The sequence below is a fragment of the Manis javanica genome, chromosome 3 (assembly GCF_040802235.1).
Source record: "Manis javanica isolate MJ-LG chromosome 3, MJ_LKY, whole genome shotgun sequence".
Classification (NCBI taxonomy): domain Eukaryota; kingdom Metazoa; phylum Chordata; class Mammalia; order Pholidota; family Manidae; genus Manis; species Manis javanica.
Genome location: NC_133158.1, coordinates 153,564,007 through 153,587,547, shown reverse-complemented (window position 1 = coordinate 153,587,547; position 23,541 = coordinate 153,564,007). Strand labels below are relative to the sequence as shown.

General features: G+C 34.1%; 1 protein-coding gene across 3 annotated transcripts in view; it reads left to right on the top strand.

Moving 5' to 3' along the window:
- Window positions 1–23,541, top strand: part of EIF2A (eukaryotic translation initiation factor 2A) — a 43,080-nt gene that overhangs the window by 7,876 nt on the left and 11,663 nt on the right. The window contains exons 2-11 of one of the 3 annotated variants that reach the window (XM_037008251.2): window positions 3,993–4,062; window positions 8,857–8,931; window positions 11,923–12,041; window positions 13,168–13,267; window positions 13,611–13,693; window positions 16,160–16,233; window positions 16,371–16,515; window positions 16,699–16,815; window positions 19,444–20,015; window positions 23,373–23,486. In XM_037008251.2, the coding sequence (XP_036864146.2) occupies window positions 3,993–4,062; window positions 8,857–8,931; window positions 11,923–12,041; window positions 13,168–13,267; window positions 13,611–13,693; window positions 16,160–16,233; window positions 16,371–16,515; window positions 16,699–16,815; window positions 19,444–20,015; window positions 23,373–23,486 (1,469 nt within the window). Of the gene's footprint in view, window positions 1–3,992; window positions 4,063–8,856; window positions 8,932–11,922; window positions 12,042–13,137; window positions 13,268–13,610; window positions 13,694–16,159; window positions 16,234–16,370; window positions 16,516–16,698; window positions 16,816–19,443; window positions 20,016–23,372; window positions 23,487–23,541 lie in introns of all 3 variants that reach the window. The other 2 variants (XM_073232217.1, XM_037008252.2) reach the window with 2 other exon arrangements.

The following is a 23,541-nucleotide window of genomic DNA, read 5'->3' as shown; positions in this document are numbered from 1 at the left end:
TAGTCCATCTGGACTCCTGTAACAAAATTACCATAGACTGGGTGGTTTATAAACAACTAAAATTGACTTCTCACAGTCCTGGAGGCTAGAGGACACAGATCATGGCACTGGAAGACTGCCTGCCTCCTGATTCAGAGAGACAACCTCCACTGCACCCCCACATAGCAGAAGGAGCAAGGGATTTATCTCTGAGGTGTCTTTTCCAAGGACACTATCCCATCCATAAGGGGTCCATCCTCATGACCTAATTACGTCCCAACGGCCCCACCTTCAAACACCAATACCTTAGGGATTAAGTTCCAATATATGAATTCGTATGTGTGGGGGTTGGGGGGTAGACAAGCATTCAACCTAGCAACTCCTTTGGTGTCTTCCATCTATTTCAGTTTAGGATGTAGGTATGAAATAGAAATTTTAGAAAAGAAAAACCTTGTACTATTGCCCTGAATACCCTGAAAGTTTTTGCTGCTGTAGTCAGAAGGCTACCTTCTGAGGTACAGCTACATTTTAGTATAATGTACAAAAACTTTAAATTTTCCCCAAGTAAGCATTGTGGTCAGTGATAACAGCAAAGTTAACAAATATAGAGGACTAAGGTCTCTGTAGTTTCAAGTGTCATGAGAACACAAGAAGCTGAGATGAGCTAGAGGAAGCATTTTTCTTTTTCTTTTTTTGCCAAGCACCCAGGTACATGTTCTTGGGGCCAGGGGTTAAGGCAGTAGAACATGGTTTGATTGTATCATCATGTGGCACATTGTCTAATTTCACAGCAGGTTCATTGGGACTACACTGATGATATGCAAATTTTTTTTCCTAGGCCTCTATGTGAATTCTGAAAGAGAGCTCTTAATGTGTTAAATTGCCACTGCAGCTTGTGGGAGAGGACTTAATTAGGCTGACAAAATTTTATGTAACCTAGAATCAAAGTAGAGAGGGCCACTAGTTTGGGAAACTCATTTTTTATTAATCCCTCAAGCAAATGTTAAAACCTTAATTATTGTATTAAGAATGACATATTCTTTTCTAAATCATAATATTTCATACCTGAGATTGCAGCAGATGGCCAATTTGAGAAATAAACACTATTTTGCTGGTGTAGTAAGAGAATTTTGATGCTACACTTAATCTTAGTGAAAGGCTGAGAGGAGATTAAAAATTTTGATGCTAAAGAATTAAGCTTCATATTTTTAAAATCTTCTAAGGAAACATTTACTGTCGGGGAAAAATGTATATACATGTATATACATATATATACACACAATACATATATATATATGAGAGATCTGTCTGGGGCCTCTTATAAGGGCACTAATCCCATTCATATATATTCAGAAAAAATATATACACTTTCTGGCTGAAAATGTTTGTAAATGTCATCAGAGATTTTTAGAGTAAATACCTTGAGTGTTTCGTTCAAGGTATAGCAGTAGACTGAGCTGCTTTTAAATCATTATCTTAAGTGCTGTAATGGGTTTATGTTTTAAATCCCTAAGGCCTAGCACATAGAGCCTTGTCAGCTATGGCGTAAGAAGTTTAGATTTTGATGTATGCAGAAAATTTTTCTAGGCTCCATTCTATTCAAGTGCAAACTACCCACAGTAGTTCAGCAGCTCAAAGGAAACATGGTATATGGTTGTATACTTGAAAAAAATTCATTCAATTATGTTTACTTATTTTCCATCTCTCCACTAGAATAGAAGCTCCATGAGGGTGTGGTTATCTTGTTCATCAATGGTTCTTCGTTCTAACTTTGAATTATTTATCTTGGACTGTAAATCATATTACTTTTAACATCTGAAAATTGAGCTAGTTAATTCTCAGGTAGAAAATCAGTGTTCTGAGAGCTGTCTCTTGAGAAGAGAAAAAAATAGGGATCAGAGTTGGAGCCAAGAATGGCCCCTATCTACCAACTTTGCTGTTTCCCAGTAACCAAGAGAAGTGGAGGATTTGTGAATAGCTTGCAGATAAGGAGGCAGATATTATTGTACCGTGGGCCTAGTAAGACATTTTCTTCTCTTCAGCGCCTAGACCATCGTGCTAGCAAGAATTCTAGGTAATAAGAGTAACTCACCACCAGTCCTGTCAGTTTTATCCTAAACCTTGAACACTCATTTTCTACTTTTCATTTCCACTGCCCCATCGTAGTCCAAGTTTCCATAGTCTCTCCTGTGGGACTACTGCAGAGCCTTCTTAAATGGTCTCTTCTTGTCCAGTCTTACTCTCTTCCTGTTCATTCTCTATACTGTACCAGATTGACCTTTTCAAAATGCAAGTCTTTTTTTAAAACTTTGTAGTTTCCCTCTATTCTTAGGCCACAGGCCAACATTGCCTAACCTAGGCCCCAAGATCCTGCTTGGTTTGAGCGTGCTTTCTTCTCCAGCTCAATCTCCTTACAGTCATGCAGGCCTTCTTTCCATCCTTCTAATGTTCCATTATCTCTTGCCATGGAGGTTTTGCACTTGTTAGTGTCTCCTTGCTTGTTAACTGCGATTCAGCCTTTAGATTTTGCACAAAAATCATGTTCTCAAGGATACCTTCCCCAGCCTTCCATTTTTAAATCAAAACTGATTATTCACTCTCTAGCTCCATATCTTTCCTTAATGAGGTCAGGGACAAGGCTGATATTCCTCCCTGTTGTATCTCCAATATTCAGCATAGGGTCTGGGAGGCTTTTCCTCAGTAAACATTTGTTGAATGAATGAGCCAATTTATTTGGTTTCTCTTTAGAAGCTTATAACACAGCCATTTAAAAAAGTGTAATCTAGTTCTACAGATATTTTTGCCTATTTAATCTTGAACTTTATTTTATTCACACTTAATTTTTTAGAATTTGATTATCTATCATTGGGGACTTAATAAATGAATGTGTCTTATTCCACTGGCTCTCATAGTTTGAGAAACTAAATATATTAGTAATGCCTTATGTTTTTAAGAACTTTGAATATAGGCAGTATTTTCATATTGTTATTTTACATAGAGCACACAGCCACCCTGTGTTCTAGTAGTTCTATTTTGCATATTAGGGCACAGATTCACACAGGTGGTGACAGATCCAAGGTTCCACAGCCACATCCAAACCAAAATCCACCTTTGAGTTCAAGTCCTTTCTACTGTAACTGCCTTTTACTGGGGACAGTTAAAATTTTGAGTTTTTATTTATAAAAGTTACTTGAGACAGTAAGTGGCTACCAAAAGATTGAACTTAGACTCAGCTTCTGTTTCCAACATCCATACATTTTGAAAATGAGATTAGAAAATAATGTGAAAACTTAATACTAAGATCACTTTTTTCCCTTTGAATGAAGGAATATAATAGTATGAATGTTGTATTTGAGTGTACATGCACAGATTTCTTGTAAATTACATTAAAATGGATTGAAGTAGTCTCTTTAGAAACTAAATGAATATGTTTTATAGGAGAAGACATAAGAGTGATATTACCTGTCTTAGTTTAAGCTCTATAACAAAGACCACAGCTGAGTAAATTTAAACAACAGAAATTTGCTTCAGTTTTAGAGGCTGGACATCTGAGCCAGCATGCTTGGTTCTGGTGAGGGCACTTCTGGGTGGCAGACTACCAACTTGTTATTGTATCCCCATATGGCTGAGAGAGTGCTGGCTAGCTAGCTCTTCTTATAAGGGTACCAGTCCCATTCATGAGGGCTCTACCTTCATGATCTACTTATTTCCAAAGGTCCCACCTCCAAATACCACCAGACATTGGGAGGAAAGTGGGATTTGAATTTCAACATGAGGGTTTCGGGGAGACACAGACACTCAGTGTATTGCATTACTTATTTATTTCTCAGCAGTTACATGATGAATGCACTAGGGTAAGAAAAATTTGCCCTTTTAATGCTAATGTATAGTTCTATGAAGTGTTTAATGATTTCATTAATATTTTGACTGAAAGCTTTTTGTTTTTGAAACACTGGTGATAATTGAGTATTTATCAACAAACTAATGGTGGTTCTTTCCGTTTGTTTCTTTAGTCCGAGGATCAGAAGGACTGCACATGGTGAATGGACCACCACATTTTACAGAGAGCACAGTGTTTCCAAGGTATGGTTTTTATCTTGAGTGATATTATAGGGAATTATGCAATACATCCTAAATTGTTTTTGTCATTGTTCTATTCTGAACAAAGAAAAAGAAAAAATAAGCTAGTTTTTTGAGACATACATATATTAACAAAAGACAAAAGGTACATCCTCTATAAAAAAATGATCTTTAGATTTGAAAATAATAGCTTTAGTATGTTTAAAAGAAAAAGTGTAGACAGTAGTCTAATGAGTTCAAGCCTCTAGCTTAGAAGAATTTTATCTTAGGGAATAAGGAAAAACCTGCAAACGTGATAGCCAAGCCAGTGCCTGTCAGCTTCATGAAATCAGAGAATGAAAAAGGTGTAAGAAAGGAAGGAAATGTGAAAAAATTAAATATACATATATATATATTATATTGCTAGGAAAATAATAGATATTTTTTTCCCTAAAAGAAATAAAGGGTAAACCAAAAACTAATTAAAATAATTACCTATAGGGGAAGAGAGAGTTACAGGATGTAAGGGACATATGTGTCTGTGAATGAACTTTGGTATATATAATTTTGACTCTGGACCATGTAATTGTTATAAACCTTAAAAATATTGAAAACAAGCAAATGGAGCTAGCTTTATTTTACATTGGTGGCATAACTAATGATTACCTGCAAAACTCTTAAATGCATTCAGCAGTTTTATTGTTAACAGAAAATTTATATTGTCATTTTAAATCTATTGTAGGATAAAACAAATAATTAACATCATTAGAAAGTAAGATTTTTCAGCATAAGAGTGAAAGAGTAGACTTGCATATATCAATATGAACTCATGATTTCTTTTCATAAAAGCATTTGTATTCCCTAATTCTGTCTGCTGGAAAGTCTAGAAGCAATGATAACCTGCTAGCAGTGAATACCTCTGCACAGAGTGTGATCTCTAAACACAATTCTTCACTAAAAGGAACCAGTTCCTTGGAGAAGTGGCTGATTTTAGATCTAGGACAGAAAATGTACTAGCTGAGCTAGAGACATCTAGTGCCAAAAAGCAAGAAATCTATAAAAGACTACTGGGGATTGGTTAAAGGACAACAGAAGTCAACTTGAAGTAGTTTGTACCAACCTGAGATGGGGCAGTTTGAACATTAAGAATTATGGCTAAAAGAATTAAGATATATAAAAACACTCCTAAAAAGAAATCTCCCTTCAGCCAAATCTTACTGGTCAGCATTGGGGTTTGATGGGGTTCTTGCTCATTGCTTTGAAAACTGATAAGTCAAGAGAAGGAATCAAGTATTTATCTTGCCTTTCCTCTACAAACTGTTATTCACAGTAATCAAATTGTTGATGAGGAAAACTGCCTTATAGAAGAACTCCAGTTAATAAATGCAGAAGTAATGATGATCACCATTTGCAGTCTCAAAGAAGTCATGCAGCATTGGTCCTCAAACTTTAGCATGCGTCAGAATCATCTGAAGAGCTTGTTAAAACAAATTGCTGCTCCCTCCCCAGATTTTCTGATTTATTAGATCTGGGGTGGGGCTCAAGAACTGGACTTTTTAATAAGTTCCCAGGTAACGCTAATATTTCAAGTCTGGACCCCTGATCTAGGCAAATGATCATCAAGAGAATGCTGAAACTGTTGATGGTGAACTTCATAATGAGGCTGACATCACCTGAATCTATTGACCAGTTTTTTATTAGACCCAGTTCTCTAGAACTGTATTGCAGAAGTATGGGCCAAGGACCAGCCATACCAGCATCATCTGGAGGCAGTGCAAAACTAACATCTCAGGCCCTACCCAGCTTACTGAATCAGAATTTGTGTTTTAACCAGATCCTCAGGTGATTTGTATACATGTAATATTTGAAAAGCACTACTGTAGAAAACAAGAGTCTGTGTCAAAACTTCTGTGCTACACTTCATTGGGGTGTGCAGTTCCAAGACACCAGGTATGAGGGGAAAAGGGGAGTGGGACAAGGAGGAAGGGAAAGCACATTTAATATGGGGTGCTGAGCTGACCCAGATTCACAAAATGCCCCCAGGTGAGTTGGACATGCAGAATGTCTCCAGAGAGGCTAGGTGGAATCACCACTGTGCCTCGGAACAATCTATTGTGGAGAGGAAGGGTAAGAAATTTATCTGCCACCAGTTCTTTTGGTCGGTTCGGGTTGAATCTTAAGTGCTAGAGCTCCTCTTCCTGTTGTTACGGTAGGCATAATGGAAGCTATCCTGAAATGGTGGCCCTCACTCCTGGAGAGTCTGAGACAACCAGTGGTGATAGGAGAAGGAAGGTGGTGATGAGGTGGCCAGGTCTCTTCATTGAGTAGCTGCTGACACCTGGGATAAGGAAGGGTTAGGTGAATCTGAACAGTCACATAATGGGTCCACTACCATCTCACCGTCACTAAGAGTAGAACGAGGAGACATTACATGTCTCCTGGGGAGTTGCAATAGGAACCACATGGTTCTTAGCCTTCTATGAAGGTTAAAAAAAAATCCTAATTCTAATCAGGATTTGAGATGAGAGGTTCTCAAATTTGGCTGAACATTAGAATGACCTGGTGAGCTTTAAAAAACCCAGATATCCAAGGACTGGGTACTAAATAGTAAATGATAGTAAGGAGTTACAGTTCATTTTATGAGGTAAAGTGGGGTGGTGGTGATTGTTTTTAAAAAACTGTCCTCATCAATTAGAGATGCATACTGAAATATAGAATAATATGATACAATAGCTGGTTTTACTTTAAAATATTTGACATTAAATATAAAAAGTAAGGGATAAATTAAATTAATAGTAATTAAATTATTTAAGTTTGGTGAAAGGTAGGTTATATTTTTTCTCTTTTTTTTTATGTATTTGAAATTCTTCATTTAAGAGATTGTACCAAAAAGAAATAAATAATTTCCCAATTGCCAAGATTAAGAAAATAATTGAATTCTGGATACTATAATCTAGAAAGCTTGCCTTCAATCTTAAACACAATTCTAGAATGAGTTATTTTAAAAGAACAATTTATAGTTATTAAAATAAGGTGCTTTTTATTGGAGTCAAATGAGGTTGCTAAGAACAAATCGTTTCAAGCTTATCTCATTTCCTTTTTGAGTAGAAATTCCAGACACATCAGAATAGAACTACATGATTTAAGCAAAGCATCTGAGAAACGAGAAAATCTTTTCATTGAATCATAATGATAGAGTTTACGTTGGTTAAGAGCCGTGAAGTCAGCTGATTAATGAATTGATTTCAGATTGAGGGAAGGAGCGTTGGTAAGCCACAAGATCTTGTTCAGAGTTCGTTCAGTGTTATCATTAATTTAAATGATAGCTTAGACCGATGGTTTACAATTTTTATGTTACATAAATTTGCAAGTAATCATCAAGGTTTTGCAAGAGAAAATAGATGTACATAGAGCTCCCTGGGCTGGAATAGGCCAAAATGTGGTCAGAATTTAATGACAATGGTTGTAAAATTCTGCCTTAAGGTTCAGAAATTAGTTACACAATTATAGGATGGTGCACATCTTGGTCATAGCTGTTTATGTGAGAGAGAAAAAAATGTTTTGGTAACTACAAATGGAGTATGAGCTATCATTATTGTGTGATTGTAGAAAAGAGATGTCATGCTCAGATGAATTAATGCCAGGTATCTGGTTTAAGGGGGGGTGGAGTACTGGTCCGTTTTTGGTGTGTTGTTATTTAATAATTCAATTATTTACTAGCTATGAAGTTATGATCTAAGATAGACAAATTTAGACATCGACATTACACACTGCACATTTCTGTTGGGGTTCTCATTATCACTGGAAGATGTACTTATAGTAGTAGCCATCTTCATACAGTACTTAAAAGTTGATCATTTGATAGAATATTGCCAAGTCTAATTATCCGATTTGTACAGAATCTTGTATTCACATTTATTTAATGTGATGATCCTCTTACTGTTGGTATACTTTCTGTCTCTGCACATAAAAAATTGGTGGGAGGTCTTTTGTCTTTCAAATCCAGGGCACTTGTTAGCCACTTGATATTCTATCCACATTTGCTTTGTTATGCAGGTTGTCTGGGGCATACTTCACAGAGTCTCCATGTTGAAATTCTTCAGCCCTGTGGGGTAAAGCACAAAATTTGTAGTCTGACCTTAGTCCATTTACATATACCGCTGCAGCTTCTCACAACCTCTGGGGCAAGGAGTGGAGAAAGGCTGTTCTCCTCCCTTCCACTGCGTAATTGGTCTGTTGCCTTTCAGTGTCAGGGACCTGCTCACAGAGTTCATCCCAGAAGGGGTGGGTGGGAAAGCAAACCCACACCGTGACTGCAGGGGACGGAGAGCACCAAGAGTGCTTTTGCTAGTGGGGACTGGGTAGAAAGGAGAGAGCATGCAGCAGATGGAGCCAGGCCTCACTGTGAGCAGCAAAAGGGTTTCTGTCAATCTAGCCTTTCCCTTGACTGGTTTCAGCCACACTGGGAACTCGCTTCCCCAGAGATGCAAGCCCTCTCAATGTTGGGGCTGACAGCTGGAAACCTGCACATTCACTTACACTTTGGGGTTTTCACACAGTTATTCCCCCAAAAGGGCTCTATGTTTTTCCTCAACATTGTTCTGTTGTATAAAGTCAACTTTCAACTTACTTTACTGTGGTTGTTGGCACTGCATTTTAAGAGAGAAAGTATTTTGGTAGACAAAAAGCATTTTGGAATTACTTTTAAAATTTATGTAGGTTCATAGTCATTAAATTAGTAAAATATGGATTTGTAATTAGATTTTTTGAAAAGTATTAATGCTTATTAATTTAAACTTTTTTTCTTGTCATTTTCAGAGAATCTGGAAAAAATTGCAAAGTCTATACCTTTAGTAAGGATGGGACCTTGTTTGCCTGGGGCAATGGAGAAAAGTTAGTGTTCATTTATGTAATGTATTTTATGTGTGTGTGATGAATATAAAACTTAACAACATGGCATTATTTGAATAACATGTATTTGGTTGTCATTAATAAAGTCCAACTTTTGATACCATGATGCAGTTAGGCATTACAACAGTCTTACATAGAACACCTCCAGTTATTGGATTCTCTTTATGTGCCCTGACTTGCGTTATCTAGCTGCCTAGAAGTAAAAAGTAATATATTAGGACAATTAATTTAATGCTAAAAAATCTGAGAGGTTGTTTTAAATTATTAAGTTTCTTAAGTTCTGCACTAACACTTATAATTCTTCCCTTGTTTACCTTTGATTTGGATGCTTTATGTCTTCACTATTAAATTAGTAACAACTATCTGCAGTTATTACTCTTAGTTTTATTGTATATGAAAGTATATCATCTAAGTATGTCATTCAAAAGTATGTTTAGTCTATGTTACACAAAAAATATTATAAAATTGGTCTTGTAAAATAAATATTTTGATTAAATGCTCAAATTTTACAAAGAAAACCAGTCCATTTAAATTTTTCCATAGTCACTGCATTTCAGTTCATAGAATCAAGAAAATGTCCAAATATTTGTTGCTTGGTTTAAAGTTATTTTTGTTGTTTTTAACCAGGTAGAATATCTTAGGTTTTTAAAAGGGAGAAAATGCAAACATTATTTGAAAAGTATATTTTAAATATTGTTTTTTACACAGTAATAATGTGTTCTGAAGTCCTTCCACAATCAGCTCAGATTGGATTAAACACATGGTTTACAAATAATGCTAATAGGTTATGTTGAATTAATTGATTCATTTTTTATGATGATAAGATGATAGAATTAGTTTTATAATGAAATATATTAATGTTTTTAATTTTTTTTAAGTTATTGAATCCAGCCAATAAACTACTAATTTCAAATTATTAAGAATATAGTTATAATCGGTACAGTTCTAATCTCAGCCTCAAAGAAAAGATATACTCTCATATTTCTTACTTCTTTTAGTGTGACCTGTGAGAAGCACACTCACTGGTCCAAATTCAGTAAGTGTACACGGAGGTAAAGAGAACAACGGAGCAAGGCTTTAATGATGGTCTTGCAAGATCAGGTGTTTGGTGAGCAGGCACACCTGGGGAGTTTGGCGCCAATAATTTATTTGTTAGTGCAGGAGTCCCTCCCCTGGTTTCTCATTGGCTGAGTACTACAGGGTTCACATTCTTTCCCGGATGTCGCCTAAGCCAGTTATATCTTTCCTTTACATTTGTCTTAAACTTATTGGTAGGTTTAAAAAAAAACTCAAACAGGTATGCCAGGCCCTTATCAATTCCCCCACCTCCACTCTCAGCCCGAGTGTCTTCCACCACGTGGCCCTTTGTTAATACCTTACCATTAAAACGTTTAAACATCTTAGTGGGAATAAATTACATTTAGGTTTTATACTCTCCTAACAGACCTAATGTGGGTATTTGGATTTTATTTTTTTTAACCCATATTTTAGTTTATACCTTTTGAGCAATGAATTAATAGAAATTTACTATAATGGGAAATACCATGCTTCTTTTCATTGTCTATTATCTTTTTGAGGTATCCCTTATTCTACTGGCTTAGAGCTTGTTGAGTAAGTCTGTGTTCACCTTGGCAATTACTAATTATTTTATACACTTCATTCATATTCCCACCTGGTTTTCTGTTGGGTTCAGCTCTGAATCCTTTTAATGTATCTGCATGTGTTGTGTCAGTTTTTTTAATAGATATTTTCTATACCTGGTTCTAGCATTTATTTCCTTAAAGTTCTGTGGCCACAACAATGTATAATGTTCCTAGGGCAAAAGAAACAGATACAGTGTATTGATTGTAGTCTTTGCTGAGCTCATGGTAACTAATTAGAAACTATAATTGATTTTTCCTTAAGTATGTTTTTTAATTGAACACCCTTCATTAAACTAAAAATAACTACTAAAGATTAACAACAAAAATGAAAGCTTCATGTAATTCTAAGTATGTAATATGCAGTAAGTTGTAAAGAATCTAATGTGTTTGTGTGTGTGTGTGTGTGTGTGTGTGTGTGTGTGTATTTAAACAATATGCAGTAATCGTTCAGTCTTAGCAATTTCTGCTTACCCTAACCCAGTGTTCTCAAACTTGAGTAGAGTGACTTCAAGCAATGTCTGGCTTAAGATGGAGTATCATTTTTTTCTTTTTTTTTACTCCAAAGAATATATAAGAGCAAGTCAGTTCAAACTGTTTTTAAAGCTTTTTTAAAACTAGCATTTATCAGTATTATGATCTTGAGCAAATCATCAAATCATTTAATTTTTCTAAGCCTCACTTTCACCATTTGTAAAATGGAGATGGCAATACCTATCTTATAAGACTATTGTGAGGATTAAATGAGAAAATGGACATACAGTGGTTAGAATAGAACATGGTACAAGCATCCAAAAAAATGGAAACTGCTTTTATTAAGCCATTATTATAATTTTTGTCATTATTATACCACAATAATTCTTACAGTCCTATCTTTTGAAGATTACTTCTGACATTTTAATAGATATCAAAAGTTTCCTTGATGATTCCCCCAGCTGATATAGCTTCCATTTACTCAAATTAAAAAATACAGTTTTGCTTATCACCTGTTTTCCCTTTGGTTTAATATACCTCAGCTTGTCTGTACATTAGCTCTATGTCTACTTAAAGGCCTGTTTCCTTTTCAGCTGAAAGTGGAATCTATTTTATCTTTCTGCTAATCCCATATTATTTCCCATCACCACCCTTATTATATAGGGACCTTTTGGTAAAATGTATAACTTTTCTAGATAAGGTGTTTATTGTGTATTTCTAGAACTAACTGAAAATTGATTTTTATGAAAAATGAACACTTTAGTGTGATCTGCATTTGAAAAGAGGTATGAATGTTTTGGATACAACTGGCTGTTGTAAAACAGTATTTCATTGCTGAAGTAATTTCTTTTGAAACCAGAGTAAATATTATCAATGTCACTAACAAGGGACTGCTGCACCCCTTCGACCTTCCAAAGGCAGTCTTCCTTGAGTTCTCACCAAAAAGCACTTTCCTGGCAACATGGCAGCCTTACACTAGTAAGTATTTTCCAATTGTAAAAATATTCTGGCAGGTCCTACTCAATTCAGTAGGAAAAAAAGAGAAGGTTTATAACCTTATAAGAAAGTAATTAATCTTTATGATAATAAACAGTGTTTATGAATAGCTTTAATCAACAGTGAATCTTGTGTTCCACAAATACAATGTACTTAAGTAATTTCAAGGTATAATGAATTAGTGAAAAGATTCATTATGCGATAGAGGAAAAGAAGAAGTTCAGGGGAAAATTTAGAAAGTAAATAACCACTGAATAGAGAATTAAGAATAATAATAACTTTTAAAATGAAAAATAAATAGTCATTCTAAATAAAAGAAGGAAGTACAGTAAACATTTTTTAATAATGTGCGTATTCCAGGAAGGGACTACCAATGAGAGGTGGGGAGGGAGGGAGAAGGGGGATTGAGGGGTATTATGATTAGTACACATGGTGGGGGGTGGGTCATGGGGAAGACAGTGTAGCACAGAGAAGACATCTTACTACACTGATGGACAGTGACTTCAGTGGGGTATGGGGGGACTTGATAATATGGGTGAATGTAGTAACCACACTTTTTCATGTGAAACCTTTATAAGAGAGTATATCAATGACACCTTAGTAAGAATTTTTTAAAAATAATGTGAGTATTACTGAGTAAATACATAGTGATAGTTCATTATTGGGTTATTAACCTCCTGGTTTGTTCTTCCAGGAGACATGAACTCTAATAAATCTTTCCAAGTTTATAAAAGGGAAATGGACAATCAGTTAAGAATCATGAGTAGTTTTATATAACTTTTTGTGTGTATGTGACTTGCAGACACAAGTTTTCATAAAAAGGCAGTTGAGTCATGTCAAACCTAGTAAGAAATCTCTTGAGTATTCTTAACATCTGTAGTAATTAACTCATTTCAGAAATGCTGAACTTTTATGCAAGTAGCTGTCAGATTGTCATATCTTTAGGAGCAGATGATTAAATCCGTAATTAAAGCTGGAGGGAAACTTCGATTTAAAGCAACTCTTTTATTTGATCGTTATAATCTTGTTCAGTTTTTTTCTAAGAATATAATAATAGAATCTCTTTACTCATGTTCAGAAACAATTACTGCAAAAAATTTTATTGCAGCTTCTAAAGATGGCACAGCTGGGATACCCAACCTACAACTTTATGATGTGAAAACTGGGACATGTTTGAAATCTTTCATCCAGAAAAAAATGCAAAATTGGTAAATAAATGCTTTAAAATATTAATGACTTACAAAACATTTTAAATATCTTTATTATATAATATTTATTTGTCTGGTATTCATTGAGGAAATAACTTGTCAGACCAAAATCTAGATCTTTGATATAGAAATGTAATGGAGTAAAAATTTGATCTTTCCTTTGCTTTGTATTAAAATGAAAATGAACAGCATTTTTCTGTTACAAATGCTGGCCAATACTATTAGTAACTGACTTGACATCATACTTATTATTTTCCCTTAAATAGTAAGCAATATCACAAACTATAACATGTTAACGTGTTGTTGCATTCTAAGTTTTTTTATATTCCTTCTTTTCACGTAGGTGTCCATGCTGGTCAGAAAATGAAATCATTTGTGCCCGAAATGTTAACAATGAAGTTCACTTCTTTGAAAACAACAATTTTAGTATGGAAAGATTTATGAAATATTTTTATTATTTACTATAAATGTGTAAGGTTTTTATTGCTTTATATGGCATCATTGGATTCTCCTAAATAGTTAATATATTAATCAATAATTGCTCTTACATTACTTTATTTGAATAACTATAATAGTCTAAATGCTAGTGAAATTCTGTAACAATGATTTTCTTCTACAATAACTTTATTATCTAATAATTGCTGTTAAGACATTTGAATACCTCTTCTGAGTTTAGTTGCTATTTAAATTCTGTAATATAAATTTTTTAATGTTTAATTGTGTAGAATTTCAAACACTAGAGACTTAATCCCAATAGCCTTCCGTCCATTGCCAATTCTACCTCATTCATACATCTGTCCACCTACCATCTCTCTAATTCTGCTAAAGCAAATCCTAGACATCATACACTTTTACTTGTACATTTTTCAGTATATGTCCCTGAATGATAGGGCTCTTAATTTTTTAAACTTAGCCACAATACCATTATCACAGACTATAAAATACCTGGTCAGTGTTCAAATTTCTAATAATTGCAAATGTTATCATTTTTTAAAAACTCAAGAGCCAAATAAGGTCTCTCACATTGCAATTGATAAATCTTTTAAATTTCTTTTAAGCTGTTGGTTCTCTCACTATTTCTTTTTTCCCCCTTTACAATTTATATTTAAGAAACAAGGTTACTTGTCTTATATATTTTCCCATAGTTTGATTTTTGCTACTGTATCTTACTCTGTAATTTAACATGCTCATCTTTCCCTGCTATTTGGATCTAGAGTTGGTCAGGTTCTTCTTTGGGGGGAGGGAGCTGGAAATGAGAGCAAGACTACATCATAAGGCAGTGTTTGATTCTTTTATCAATAAGCACATAGTGTCTTCCTGTCTTCAGTCTTGTAGGGTTAGCTGACATTAATGTTCAATGCCTAGATCCATTATTTCATGTGTAGATGCAAATTGGTGATTTTCTAACCCCACCCCCCAACTTCTCTTCCCCCATTAAATAGCTAAACTACTTCTGTAAAGGGAAATGCTTCATCTACTATTTAATTACCTAGTACTACCATTTATATAGGAAAAGCAAGATAAATATTCTTTCCCTTTATCATTTTTACTATAATGAGTTCTTTGTCAATCTCCATTGCAACCAGTTCCTTATGAACTACAGATTCAAACCTATATGATGTGTTTCAGTCCATTTCAATTACTGTTCTTATTGTTTTCCAATTGGCACATCTTTGGTCAATTAGTCCTTAATTTCTTTACTATGTGTAAGACATGCCATTCTAGGATTATCTTGTATATTGCTTGCTGTACATCTAGAATCAGCCAATTGTCCGAGATACTCTAGTTCCTTTTAGTGGCACATGGTATTCAGAGACCCCAATCTGAGTGTAGAGGGTCCTCATTGCTACAGTGTTGATCTTGTTTCTAGGTGTTTTTTTTCTTTTTCATTTTTATCTTATATCTATATTGCCTTTTGCTAACACTAAAACTCCTGCTTCTCTGGGATACCAAGAATAATAGTTTGAAAATACCATATTCACATACATACTCATTTGCTTCATTCTTTATTAGCTACATAGTAGTCTTAGAATAGCAGTACCAACAGTAACATGATTACTGAAAATAAAGAAAAAAGTTTTGTAGTTCCTTTTATTCTTAGAGTATTCCATTGGTGACTGTACTTTAATTTTGAGTGTATTAAAGTAGAATAAGAATTGGTAACTCTGTTCACAGGTACCAAAAATGACACACAGGCTGATTTTGAGCACCATCCATATAGTCATTAGCAATGACTTCATTTTCCCCATTGATTTTGAGTTAGCTTGTTTGCTTACTTGCCTCTTTCTGAGCATGTCAGAGGAGGCTCACAGTTTTTCAGTTTGGTATGCTACTTTAAGCTTTGAACTTAAAGAAAGATGAATAGCTCTTGATCCCTTAAGTAGGGGAGCAGTATTATTCATAACATGGGTTCTGACTGCAAAGTACACAGTGAGTATTCAATAAATAGTCATTGTTGCGATCATTATCATGGGTCTGTTTATTAACATTAGTATATAATTTCCATTTCCACATTCTACAACAGTAGGCTAGAGTCATTTTCTAATGACTGTTTTATTCCAGAGGTTGAAGAGAAGGGAATTGACATTCATTGAATACCTATATGTGCCTGGTACTGTGCTCTTGAGATCAATCATTGGGAGTTAGGTGTATAATCCCATTATTTCCCCAAGGTTCATATAGCCAGTAAGTGACTGAGTAAGAATTCAGGTATAGGTCTATCTTGCTCCCATTGCATACTTTTTCTGCTGTGTTGCTCTGTCTTACCTATATGAGACTACAATGAGCAGAATTAGTGGATAGTTACATTAAACTTTTATAATGCATTCAGAATCTAACTTATTCCTGTTCACTTCTCTCATCAGTGTAACACTATTTACTTTTTTTTTTTAGACACAATTGCAAATAAATTGCATTTGCAAAAAATTGATGATTTTGTGTTATCACCTGGACCCCAGCCATACAAGGTAATTGCTGTTTTTTTGTTTGTTCCTGTGGAATGTTATGAGATAAAGTGTTTTCCCAGTGTTAAATGACTATAAAAATGTGTCTGTCTTAGTTTATATGCCTCAAAGATTTAATGATTTTTGTCTGTGTATCCTAGGTGGCTGTCTATGTTCCAGGAAGTAAGGGTGCACCTTCTTTTGTTAGATTGTATCAGTACCCCAACTTTGATGGACCTCATGCAGCTTTAGCCAATAAAAGTTTCTTTAAGGCTGATAAGGTTACTATGTTATGGAATAAAAAAGGTATGGTAAATATATCTTATTTTATTGATCAAGTATTAATGTAGACTTTCCTGTGTTTATAGGAAAAAAAGTGTCAGCTCTTAATGAAAATTTACGTGTACTCTGTTACAATTTTAATATTTTGTTAATCACCATTGGATTAATTTGTGTTTTAAATCTAATTAAGGATTTTTACTGTTATAGCTACTGCTATGCTGGTAATAGCTAGTACGGATGTTGACAAGACAGGAGCCTCCTACTACGGGGAACAAACGCTGCACTACATTGCAACAAATGGAGAAAGTGCTGTAGTGCAATTACGTGAGTATCCCAGAAGCCTTCCCATGATCAAAACGGTGATAGTAAAAAATACTGTGCCATAAAAATGATAAAATCTAAATTCTTGATCGAGTGATAAAACTCATATATTAGCCTTTAAGGTAAAATTCCTCTCAATTAATGACATCATCCTCCAAACATACCTTATTTTGACAGAATCTAATTAGCTAGTTTCATTATGCTGGCACTTCAGTAGGGAACTTGCTGTGAGGTGATTGCATTGTACTAGCCCTTTTGGTACGTACTTAAGTTACTACAGCAGTAAATTAATCTAGTGAGTTTAGCACTATCTTCAGAACTGAAGAATGTTACCATTTCATCTTTTCTTTTGATGGGCTAAATTAACTGTAAAACAATACAATGTAAAAATTCTGGCAACTCCCTAATTTTTTCATTTTGAGTTGTACATGTAAAAGTAAGGTAACCTTCCTTCAAAAAGATTATATATTCCTATTGAAGTCAGAAAGAGAACAAGGATGACTCCCCTTTCCACCATTTAACATTCTGAAGGACCCAGTCAGTGTAACTGATCAAAGAGTAAGTATATAATTTTGAAAGGAGTAAACAGTCATCTCTTCTCATACAGATGAAGTCATAGTATAAACAGCCACTTAGAAAACATAATGGAAGGAAAGTTTCCATATATAGCAACAATCAATGAGAAATATTTAGGACCGATGGGAAGAAAACCCTGTAATTTCTAAAGGACAAACTATGACCTTTAATAAAAATTGTATAGTGATACCATTTCTCTCCAAATTGATCTAATAATTAAATAAAAATGCCAATAGTTTTTTTTTTAACTGCCCTCAAATTGGTCCTCAAATTGATTTTGAAAAATAAACATGCAAAAATGTTTTGAAAACATTGTGAAAGAAGAGAAGGCAGGGATAAATCTGATAATAGAAGATATTAAAATGTAAAGTAAATGTAATTAAGACAGTTTTGGTTCTGGTTTATGGATAGACAGATAAATCAGTAGAACAGGGCAAAATCCAGAAACAGGTCCATATGTCTATGGCCATTGATAAAGTCTGTTTTTAAATCACTGGGGGAAGATACTATTTAATAAATGGGGACAACTGGCTAGCTATTTAGAGCAAAAAGTTAACGTTACTACCTCTTCACCACAATAAATTCTAGTTGAGCCAAAAAATTATACCTTAAACTATAGAACTAGACAAAAATATGGGAGAATTTTTTTTCTAATTTTAAAATACAAAAGGACTTTCTGAACAAGGCAGATGTCATAAGGGAAAAATGACATTCGAATATATTTAAAGTATGGATTCCTACATTGGGGTAAGAAAGTTCATAAATTAAAAAACTGGCAGAAAATTTTTACAAAGGATGAGTACAAGAAAGGTGAATTTTGTTACTCTATCAAGTAAATTAATAAAAGACCAGTAACTGGAGAGAAAAATAGGCATGGAACAGTAAAAAAAGTCCACATAAAAAAAAATTAAATCATATCTAAATATATTAAAAGGTTGCTTAGTTTATAATAAAAGAAATAGGAAAACAAGATACAACTTTTCACTTAGTTGGTTGGCAAAGATAAAAATACTAAAGTACACAGAATGAGAAAAAAATCTTCATATCAAAAACTACTGATAGCATAAATTGGTGCAATTTCTTTGAAGGGCATTTTGGTGCTATATTATGAAGTAAATGTATGTGCCCTCTGACCGGAGAGTTTCATTCCTATAGATGTGTTTTATGTGCATTGACAGTGGAGAATACATAACAAGATTTGTAATGGAACACAGTGCAACCAAAAAGAATGAGATGTTAATGGTTTATATGGAAAATTCTTAAAGGCAAAGTATAATTGAAACAACAAAAGTTGAGAACTTTGGGGGTTTTTTTGTGTGTATATATTTAAGAGATGTTTAATTTCAACAAAAAGATCCTGAAAAGAAACGTAACAGAGGAGTGTCTTTGTGTAGAGAGACTTACTTTTGTGGCATGTCTTTTATATGGTTTATATTCTTTTACTTTGTACATATATCATGTCTTCCAATAAAAACTAGTTCATCAGAGGGAACAAAATAACAGCAAACTCATAAGACACCAGGAAGGGACTAGTGGTTACCAAAGGGGTAGGGTTGGGTAGAGTGGACAGGGAATGAGAAGGGAATTAAGGGGCACTATAATTTGCAATCACAGTATAGGTAGGTCACAGGGATGGCAGTACAGCTTGGAGAATACAGTTAATAACTCTATAACATTTTACTGTGTTGATAGAAAGTGACCATAAGAGATGGGGTGGGGACTTGATAATATGGGTGAATGTTGAACCACTGTGTTGTGTATTTGAAATCATAAGATTGTATATCAGTGATACTTTAATTTAAAAAAATATATTTTGTTAATAATATCCTATGCTTCTATGAGCCCATATTGTCAAAACGTTTAAAAGAAATTGAGATTCTTTAGGCGTTCTTAAATAATCCCCGTAGACATGTGGAACTATTTTAATGTTAACATACCTTGAGATTTTTACATTTTTGCTGTAACATGTTTATGAGTGTAATATGATTATAACTTGTGCTAATAAATATTATATTTTTATATTTTTGCTAATTTGGTTTTTATATTTTTTTCTAGCAAAACATGGCCCCATTTATGATGTAGTTTGGAATTCTAGTTCTACTGAGTTTTGTGCTGTTTATGGTTTTATGCCTGCCAAAGCGACAGTTTTTAACTTGAAATGTGATCCTGTGTTTGACTTTGGAACTGGTCCTCGTAATGCAGCCTATTATAGCCCTCATGGACATATATTAGTACTAGCTGGATTTGGAAATCTGAGAGGACAAATGGAAGTATGGGATGTTAAAAACTACAAACTTATTTCTAAACCAGTGGCCTCTGATTCTACTTACTTCGCGTGGTGCCCAGATGGTGAGCATATTTTAACAGCTACGTGTGCTCCCAGGTTACGTGTTAACAATGGATACAAGATTTGGCATTACACTGGCTCAGTCTTACACAAGTATGAGGTGCCATCAGATGCAGAATTATGGCAGGTTTCTTGGCAACCAGTCTTAGATGGAATATTTCCAGCAAAAACAATAACTTATCAAGCAGTTCCAAGTGATGTGCCCAGTGAAGAACCTAAAGTTGCAACAGCTTATAGACCTCCAGCTTTAAGAAATAAACCAATCACCAATTCCAAACTGGTAAGTAAAACTTTACTACTTTAGTAGGAAAAGGTTTCTCAGTATGTGCAGTTTTCTAGATCTTTTTCTCATGCGTGTTCTTGTGTTACTTAGTACCTGTTAAGAATATAAATTCTAGGTTAGAAATCATGGAGGGCCTACTTTTGAAGATGGTGAATAGCTCATACTGTTAAATTGATGAAGTAGTTAATTTTAAACAATTTACATTTTACATTTCTGGGAATAATACCTGAGTATGGCATGTTGACTGTGGAGATCATGGGCTCAAATTCAGGTGCCTGTCAGGCTAGGTTGGTAATACAAGGCAATGGTGACTGGCAGAGAAGGCTGCAAGGGAAAGCTCATGCCCCCTTTAAAGGCTGTGGCAACTACACAGTAGTAGCTGATTGTTTCTATAGGGGATTTTAGGCCCTATTTTCAAAGTGTTTGATTTTTCAAGACAAAATAGGTTGGATACTTAGGTGAAATTTCTGTTTTTAAAACACTCTCAGTCAAACAAAACACATTTGTTGTCCTTAGGCCATCAGTCCCCACCTCTTTTGTAAAGTTATAACCAGAGTATTGGTCAGATTCCAACCTGCTTTAAAGTGGTAGTCTTTCAGAGCTCAAGGGAAAGCATTTATTAATGACACGATTTTCTGTGACAATGTTAAGGAGTAAAGGTACTCTGTAAGAATGAACAACAGTATTGTTGGTATTTTTAGAAAGATTACCATACAATAGGGGTGAACTGGGACTGTTCCAAGTAAAGGGAGTTATATAATCACTTAATTATTAGGCTCTCAGGAAAGTAAATATTTTTCAAAGAATAAATATTCCTATACCTCCCTTGTGCCACTGTTAACCCTTTCAAAAACAAAAGAACAACCTTTCCCCCTCCCAGTGATCTGTAACTTCTTGACTTCATTGAAATGTTCTGTTAAAGCATTTTTGTTGTACTAAGTTATTTAGCAAAAATATATTGAAAAGCTGTATAGCTAATTAAGCCCTACTTATGGTATTTGTATTTTGATCAAAAAAGAAAGGGCATAAAAATCTTTGGATTTGTCTTACCTAAGACATTTTCCTTACCTAAGATAAAAACAAAATTAACCTCAGTCTATCCTGATTTCTTAATCTGTAAGATAACACAAAGTGAAGACATTCTGACTTAGTGTGTATTCTTATTCTCTTATTCATAAAACTAGTTTGTTTTGGTGGGAGAGGGAAAGAAATTAATATAGAAATACTTTGAAAATAGTGATAAAGCCAGGTAAGAACATTTTAAGATGAAAATTAACATTTAAGATTTCCAGTAATTTCTGCATTTTTTATGTGATCCTATCAAATCATTTTACTTAAAGGAACATATGCCCAGTAGTAAATTTTTTTTTGTATCAAATTCCAGAAATGAGCAAAATGGCAAGGAAAATATGGTCAAGAAATTACTAGAAGCAAAGACAATCTAGTCAGCACTTCATAAGGCAGAAGATGACATAGCAGAAGGAAAACAAAAGTGTTGGGATTCTTCCCCCAAAGAGAAAAATTGCTTTATTATGAATAAAAATTTATATATAAATTAGCTTACAGAAGTATTTCTTGGCTTTCCAAAAAACCTTCAATTTCATAATCTTCATCAAAACAGTCCCATAATTGATATAACTGAAGAAAAAATTGTGTTAATAAGGATGAACTTGTATATAATGGGCACTTAGTGCTCAAGCCAGAAAATTTCATGATACATAGTCACTGTGTGGATTTTTTTTATCGAAAGAGAAAGTCTGTCAGTGGCTACAATGATGCTCATAGTGTGCAAAGACTTATAACTGATTTCTTTTTTTGTTGTGTCATTTTTAATTGCTTTGTCATATTTTGAAGTTCTCATGAGTAGAAACTTTTTCAGTCAAAGCAAGGCAGTGAGTCAGGCCCATTACTGAAAGAATTCCGATGTATAAAACTAATGTTCAGCAAATATTAGTGTATCTTAACTAATGTTATATACAGTGGGGATAAAAAAGAAAAAGGCTTGCTATCCAAGATGTTCTATGAATATGGGTTCTCATATATTCAGGCTTCAAAAAGGGCATGTACACACACAAAACTTTGATGACCTGAAATCATTAATGCAGCTGCTAAGATAAAGTCACTTTGTGGTTTCTTATTTATTCTTCTGTTTCTTAAATGTTTGAGCCCTGCCCATCTCCTTACAGTACTTACAGCACTGATCGGAGATCTAGTTCAAGGAACTTGATGGAGATCTAGTCCTTTTGATGTGCTGAGAGTATGTTAGATTTTAAGAAACAGTTAACACTAATAAGATAATAGCAATATAGAGAGAAAGCAATTAGGAGATGAATCTGATAAGTTGTAGTGCTATCGCTTATATGTAATCATAAGCTACTCTGAAGATAACTTGAACCTACATATATGTATATATTTTTTTCATATTTTTAGCTTTATTGAAGCATAATTGACATGCAAAATTATACAATATTGAAAGTATACACCATGGTGATTTGATGTATGTATATACTGTAAAAGGATTCTTCCCATCTAATTAATATGTCTATCACCTCACTTTTTTTTTGGTGAGAACATTTAAGTTCTTGCTTAGCAAATTTCAATTATACGATACAGTGTCAACAACTATAATCACCATGTTTTATATTATATCCTTGATCCTATCCTTAATTCACCTTTTTCTATTGTGGAATATAGTTGATAGATGGTTATATAAGGTTATATAAGTTATCTGATGATGGAATTGATTGTCTCCTCTTTCATTGTATAATCTGACAAGTCAGTTTTTTGTAAGCCTCTTTAATTATGTTAATATTGGATTTGTGATTGTGAAGTTACCACATATTTCCCTATTTGGCTTTTTTTAATTGTCTAGTTTTCCCATTTGTTTTTATTTTTAATCTTCTAGTCTCTGATTTTGCAAGTAAAGACCTAGCGAGTAATTCATTCTACAAAGAAAACAAATGAGGCAACTGGGTTTCTGTTGGCAGTAGTCAGATCCAAAAAACTGCAGAAGCAATTGCTGATATCTAATTTCGTAAGGGTCATGTATCAGTAGTAGTACAAGGAAAAATTCCATTGTTTAAACAGAACTGAAGTGAAATTTTGCCAGTTCTTATATAACTGAAAGATATCATATATCACCTAATAGAAAGATCTTCATTAAATCCACCCTGACAGTTGGGAGTGTACCTATTAATGAAAGCTTTAAAATATTCTTTGCCAATGATCTTAAAATAAATTTGTAAAATAAGTTTATCCCATTCTAGCAACATTGTATTACTTATTGTGTATGTTGTGTATGTTTTTAAAAGCATGAACTCCATTTCAGAATTGCTTATTTTACATTTTCCGTAGCATGAGGAAGAACCACCTCAGAATATGAAACCACAACCAGGAACTGATAAGCCGTTGTCAAAAACAGCTCTTAAAAATCAAAGGAAGCATGAAGCTAAGAAAGCTGCAAAGCAGGTATTTGGAGAACAAATCTCTTCACAAGAAAACAAGCAAACAAAATCACTTAAAT